The sequence below is a fragment of the Panthera uncia genome, chromosome E1, assembly GCF_023721935.1.
Source record: "Panthera uncia isolate 11264 chromosome E1, Puncia_PCG_1.0, whole genome shotgun sequence".
Classification (NCBI taxonomy): Eukaryota; Metazoa; Chordata; class Mammalia; order Carnivora; family Felidae; genus Panthera; species Panthera uncia.
In genome coordinates this window covers 57823882-57830516 of record NC_064814.1, presented here as the reverse complement: position 1 = coordinate 57830516, position 6635 = coordinate 57823882, and the positions used below count along the sequence as shown (strand labels likewise).

At 66.9% G+C, this 6635-nt stretch overlaps 1 protein-coding gene across 5 annotated transcripts in view; it reads left to right on the top strand.

The window, feature by feature from the left end:
- KIAA0753 (KIAA0753 ortholog) overlaps nucleotides 1-5978 on the top strand; it is a 35801-nt gene extending 29823 nt beyond the window's left edge. For 3 of the 5 annotated variants that reach the window (XM_049637208.1, XM_049637206.1, XM_049637207.1), the window contains one exon: nucleotides 227-3613. In XM_049637208.1, coding sequence (XP_049493165.1) covers nucleotides 227-581 — 355 coding nt within the window. In that variant the 3' untranslated portion in view covers nucleotides 582-3613. Of the gene's footprint in view, nucleotides 1-226; nucleotides 3615-4790 lie in introns of those variants that run through there. The other 2 variants (XM_049637209.1, XM_049637210.1) reach the window with 2 other exon arrangements.
- The last annotated feature ends 657 nt before the right edge of the window (nucleotides 5979-6635 follow it).

Sequence of the window (6635 nt, the reverse complement as noted above, 5' to 3'; positions counted from 1 at the left end):
GGGGTTGGCACCGCCCGGCTGTGCGGATCCCGTGGCACACCTGCCCCCAGAGCCCCGTGGCGTGCGGAACAGCGATGCCCGCACGGGGCGGGCGTCCGGGGCCGCGGGGGTGTTGGCTTTGCTCAGGGGGAGAGAGAGAGACGAGCCCTGGCTCGTCGGGTGGGAGGAACGGCACGCTGTTGCTCGTGGGCCATCTGAGCTCGCCGGTTATTACCTGTCCCCTCAGCTCCCTGGATGCAAGTGTGGACGCTGGCGAGGAGTCTGAGAAGAGGGAGGCTCCCCTTCCGCGCCTTCCGGAAGAGTCTCTGCGGCAGGAAGGCCGCACCGCCCTCCGGGTGCCCCCGGGCATGCATCGCAGCATCCGCGACGCCTGCAGCCGCTTCGAGCAGTATCTCCGCGCGACCGCGCACGAGGCCGTGGGCGCCTTCAACCCCTGGCTGATGGCCGAGAGGTCAGTACGGCGTCGCGGCCTCCGCTTGGGGAGCGGGTGCCGCGCCTCAGCTCACAGAGAGGCTGGCGGGGGGCTTCCTCTGCTCGCCGCCTGTTTGGGTGGGGGAGACGGAGTCCCGTCTGGTCAGTGACGGGACACAGAATGCTACCAGGCAGGAGACGTCGGGAGCGCAGAGGTCACGGGTGGGACTGCTGGAGTACTTGAGGACGGAGGCTTTTCCGGTATTCAAATGGTTCACCAAAAGACGTGCAAATCCAAATTTTCATTTTTTATGTATTTACTTATTTAAGGTTTGTTTATTTATAAGAGAGAGAGACATAGCACGAGTGGGAGAGGGGCAGAGAGCGAGAGGGAGGCCCAGAATCCGAAGCAGGCTCCGGGCTCCCAGCTGTCGGCACAGAGCCCGACGCGGGGCTCGAACCCACGAGCTGCGAGATCACGACCTGAGCCGAAGCCGGACGCTCAACCGACGGAGCCCCCCGGGCGCCCCTGAATCCGCTCCTTTTAAATACAGCCCCAGATGAGATTCCTTCTGGGCGTGACTGCTTGCACACCTGTGGACCGCCGTCGTTGAGCGGGTGCCGAGCTGTGGCCTGCGCTTCCTCGGGCAGGTTCAGGCTGGTGGAGTTGGAGCCTCTCTCACCTGCTGATTGTCTTGCGCGCTTCCCGGCTTTCCCGCACACTCGCACGCTCACCGGCTCCCGGCCCCTCGCCTCCGCCCGCCCCCGTCGTTCGCAGGGCTTGGACCTGCCAGGGGTCCCCTTCGGGGGGACGGCCAGCTCGCGTTTCCCCGGCATCGCTCTCCTCAGACCCTCCGGCTTCCTCTTCCTTCCGATTCTGCCACCTGCCTTCTGTCCTCCCCAGGCGGTGGCCGTCTCTCCTCCGCTCTCCCATCCTTTCTCTGCTTGGAGACTTTTGCGTCCGTCTCCCGTCGCGGTGGGCTCTTGTGTGGGATCGGGGACGACCACTTGTGCTCGGCCCCTCAGGCTTACCCTGAGGTGCCAAGACCTCCCTTGACGCGGTGCCGTCCAGAGCGTGGAGACCTTCGCTCGTTTGCTTTCTGGGGAGGAGGGGAGGCCGCCGCGGGTCCTCGTGTTCACTGGCGCGCCGCGTCCCCAAAGCTGCCGGGGCTCGTGAGGCTGACGGCGTATGGGGAATCCACAACAAGCCAGGGAAGACGGACCCGTCCCGTGGCTCGTGGCGCGTTTCGTTCGTCATTCTCCGGACATAGGGCAGCGCCGCCTGAGCGTGGAAGGAATGATTTGTACACGTCTCCCCTGGTGCCCTCGACCCTCAGGTCACCGCGCATCGAACGTTCCGGCTCTCTGTTGTCTCTGGGCCTTGTTCCTCGGGCAGGCGCTCCCAAGGACAGGCCCGTGCTGACCGGGCCTTGGTGGAGCAGCCAGGACGGCCGGCTCCGACCGGTAGCCTCTCGGGGGAGGGGAGCGAGCCCGGCCCTTCTCTTGCTTGTAACGTGTCCACCCTCCTCACGCCCGAAGAAACGTGCTGCTCCCGTGACGAGAGGGAGCAGGTGACACGGGCTGGGTGTAAGTAGCGTGCTGGCCAGAGGGGGCCCGGGCCGGGACGCTTTCAGGGGAAGCAGACTCGCCAGCGGCCGCGGAGACTTGTGGGGAGAGGGCAGGTGGGAGCCGTGTGTTTATCTCCTTCCTGAGTCCGTGGCCTGGCGCCACGTCACCGGGCGACCACGTGAAAGGCATAAAACCATAAAGGACGGCAAACGGGAAAGAACCAACGAGGGAGCCGAGCGCTGGGATCAAGGACGAGGGCGCCAGGCCTGCGCGGAGGCCCCGCCCCCAGCGCCACAGAGCTGTGACCAGATGGGCAGCCCACACCAGGGCCTGGGCCACTGCCCCATGCAGCCTGAGGAGGAGGAGGAGGAGGAGGAGGAGGAGGAGGAGGAGGAGGCGGCGGCGGCAGAGGCGGAGGAGGCGGCCTCCACACCACGCACCCAGAATCACATCCCAGAGAAGCGAAGGGAACGGTTATGCCAGGGAACGAATGGATACCCGAGAAAAGAGGTTTCTAGAGAGTAAAAATATCAGCAATTAAAAACGTCATGAATGTGGTGAATTCACTGGAAAAGCTTCAAAGAAAAAGCCTGATCTCTGGAGGAGAATAAAAAGGCAAGAAAAGATTTGATACCTTAGCGGATTGTCCAGTGATTCCAACTCAGGTGCCGGGAGGTGGGCCACAGACCCGTGGCTTCAGCGGCAGGGCCGCGTGCGGTGGGTGTCGGCGACCTGCTTTCTGGACCCGCGGCAGCCGTCCTTGGGGGCCTGAGTGCCCGTCCGCCCCCGGGGCCGAGGCTTCGGCTTACTTACCTCGCAGGGACGCAGACGTTCGTCTGACGGCGGGAGCTCCCGGCTGTGAGGACAGGGCCTGTCGTGGCGTGTGGGTGAGGCGCGTGCGCACACAGCAGAAGGCACGTCAGGGCGTCGCCGTGGAAAGGCGTGTGAGGAGCACAGAAGGTTCCAGAGGGTTCATCGGGCCCCTTCCCGCGTCAGAAGAAAGAACGGTTACGAGGTTTCGGAACCCCGAACTCTGTGCTCGGCTGAGGCGTCTGTGGGCAGAAGGAAGGCGCGTTCCGGGATGCGCAGGGTCCAAGAACTTGGTTTCCGTTCGTGACCGAGCTAGCGGAGGGCGTGTGCACCGGCGAGGGGCGGACCGGAGGAGATGAGCTCCAGCTCGGGGCCTCCAGAGAAAAGGGGAAAGCTGGTTCCACCGGGGGAGCTTTTCAGCACACACAGCGAGCGGCTGGCCCGGTGGAGGGAGGATGGGACCACATGGGGTGCAAAGGCGGGAAGCAAGGAGCCGGCCGGGAGCTCGGCCGTCTGACCTCACGAGAGCGCCTTTGTGTGTCTGTGGGAGTTTGGGCGGGTCCGTGACGGACGGACGTAGGAAGCGCGGCAGAGTAAACACAGCGGTCGCTCGTGCCCTCGGCTCGCTCAGGATAACTCAGGACACAAGCTACGTTGAGAGGGAAGCACGCGTGCGGGAAGGCTTCCGGAAGCTGCCGGCCGACGCGGAGGGGCCCGGGGTCCCGGAGAAGCCGGCGGAGGCCCCCCCAAGAACGTTCACCGGGACACGTTCGCCGTGGGAAACGGTAAACGGGTGTGGTTCGGGCCGGTCAGAAACGGTCCCGGAAGAGAGGTGGGCCGCACGGGAGCCACGGAGGTGTCCGAGGTCAGCGTGCGGGGACGCGAACGTCGTCTGCGGGAGACGGCGAACGTGTCTCCCCGGGTGCGCGTGCGGACGAGCACCCCACGGAGCGTCCGCGCCGCTCCGAGGCCCACGGCTCGTCTGCGAAAACCGTCGGAACGTCCGCGGTCGGGCTGGTCGGAGGTCAGGGGCGGCGCTGAGGTCCGGGACTGCCGGGAAGGGAAGCGTGGAGCGCGTGACGTCCAGGCTAGCGGCCAGGACGAAACGTAAGTGAAAGACCCCCCGAGATCGGAGGCAGGCAAGGAAGGAGAGCGAACGGACAGAGAACAGCGTCTCAGGAGGAGGAGCTCGGGTGTGTCAGAATTGCCTCCAGCAGCGCCGAGCACGCGGGCTCCGAGCGCCCTTCTGCCGGCCGGGCTGCCGGGGCGCCTTCGGGCGGAGGCCGCGTGGGGAAGTGCCGCGTTCGAGCGTGCGGGGCCGCGTCCACACGGGAGCGAGCGAGGGAAGGACCGCGCGGGGAGGGTTCCGCGTCACAGCGCGGCCGTTGTGCGGCCGGCCGGCCAACTCGGGCACGTGGGAGGAAAAGTCTCGATGCCCCCTGCGATCGTGCAGCCGTTCCCGGGGTTCGCGGGGGGAGCGGCGGCCTCACCGCAGGTGAGAAGAGTCGCCGTCAGCGGCGAGACAGACGGACGGACGCACTGAGGGGACTCGGCGGCCCCTCTGTGGCCTTGTTCCAAAGGCAGATGACCTGAGCGACTGCGAGGAAACCTCAGAGGAGCCCAGATTGGGGGTCGTTCCCCAGAGGAGGGCCTTGCCGTTTGGACAATGTCAAGGTCACGAGAGGCCGGCCGAGGGACGCTCCCAGGCTCAGGGTGAGCTGCGAGCGGGCGCCGGCGGGGCACGAGGCAGGTCCGAGGGCGGTCTGTCGGTGGGTCCGGAGCGCGATGCGTCGGCGTCCGTGTGTGGAGGGCGCGCTCGCGGTCCCGTCCTGGCCGCGGGGGCCTCTCCCCTTGGGGTCGAGTTTGCCCGTGAGCCACTCCGGGTGAGCGCACGAGGAGGGGTGAGCAGGGGAGGGAGCAGCCCGCGTGGCAGCCCGGGAGGGGGGCGGGGGGGCGGGGGCCCGCGTGGCGGCCGCCTTCAGCCGTGGTTTGTGTTCCAGCTTCTCGGACGAGCTGGTGGACGAGGCTCTGGGCGCCGTGGCCGCGGAGCTGGAGGACACGTGTGAGGACTACGCGGAAGCCGTGTTCACGTCGGAGTTCTTGGAGGCCGCCGCGTGAAGGCCGTCTCTGCGGCGGGCCTCCTCCCCGGGGCCCGCGGGTGGCCTTGGCCTCGGCTGTCCCTCCGGGCGGGGCCGCTGCCCTCGGAGAGGAAGGACGTGCGTCTCCGCGTCGTCGTGGCGGTGGAGCCGGTGGCTGATGACGGTGGCTGTTCATCGGTGCCCGGGAACCGTGAATCGCCTGACGGGACGGTGTTTTCCGAACTGTGGTTTTTCTGTTGAGATATCGGTGACGCGAGTGTCCTGGCAGGTGGCGGAAGACGTGTTTCACTCCCGGGGTCGAGATGCTCCCGTCACCCCCCGTCAGCCCCCGTGACCCCCCGTCACCCGGCCGTGAGCCTGCCAGTCCCCGTGTGCGGCACCGCCTCTGGCTCTCAGCCCCTCGTGGTCCCCGGCCTCGCCCTGGTGGGCGTATGGACGCAGACCTTTAACTGAGGGGCCGGGAGGGCGCCCAGCTCACGTCCCTTCTGCGGGGTCGCACCTCCCCCGCCTCCAGACCCACCGAGCGGCCTGGGTGGGAGGACGGACGTGCCTGGATGTGCTGCCCGCCCCCCCCCCCCCCCCCCAAGAAAGGAAGACACCTGAGAGCCGGGGGCGCTCGGTGCCCTCGTCCCTCCTCTCCTCTCCCCTCCCCTCTCCCCTCCCCTCTCCGTCAGGATTCGCCAAGAGGAAAGCCTCTGATTTTTCAGAAACGGAAAAGGCACGTGCGTAAGTTTTCCTCGACCGGAGCCCTGCTGAGGACCCACCCGAGGGGAGGATTCGCGCCCAGGATAACGTGCGTCTTCATGACACGCACGGCGTCACGTCTGGGACTTTTCTCCCAAGTACACGTGTTTCGGGGAGCGGTGCACCTGCCCCATCACGCGACCCGTGCAAAATTGGGCTTTGTTTCGTGTGCGCACGCTCCTAAACGTCACACAGCCTCCGAAGGGCAAGTGCTCCCAGGCTACTGGAAGGTCTTCGAGGCGAGGGGCGCGCGTGACTTGGCGGGGCGTCTGCCGTCTGTAGCTGGAGTCGTTTGTGTGCTAGCGTTTGCTGTGATTCGTAAAATAAACTCAGGATCTTAAAGGACGGGCGTGTCTGAGGTGGTTCACGCCTTTTCCTGTGGACAGAGATGCGGTTGACGGAACCCAGGCAGCCCCGCGCTGTCTCCTCGTCCTCACGTACGTGCCCGTCCGTGCGGGAGACCGGGGGGCGGGAAGCGACGGGAGGTCGTGCCTGTGTTCAGGGCTGCGTGTTCACGACGTCCCGTGTCCAGAGTTCGCTCAGGCGTGTTCTGCCTCGGCCCCAGGCAGCGCGGCCCGGGCACCGTGTCCCTGTCCGAGGGGGCGCCCGGCCCAGACTGCCCTTTGCTCCGGAATGCCGTCCCCCTGCCTCCACGTGGGGCCTGCGTTACAGCTTCGGCCCACAGCGAGTCTCCGCCGAGAAGCCTTCTAGAGACGTAGGGATAAGCCGCCAGAAGTCACCGGGGTCGCCGGCGAGTGGTGCGGAGCTGTTGATGGGGAGTCCCCCGTTGGTGGCCCTGCACCCCAGCCTCCAGGCCTCACACCCGGTCCCCGTGCTGGTTCTCTGGGCCCGTGCGTGTGGCTCTCGGCCGCTCAGCCCGCTGGCACTCCCCCTGTGTGGCCGGTGTCCCCGTGTGTGGAGACGTGGGGCCCTGGCGCCCGGGCGCCCGGCCTGTGCACTTGCCTCTCTGGTCTGTCTGCTCTGAGGGCGGGGCCTCCGCCC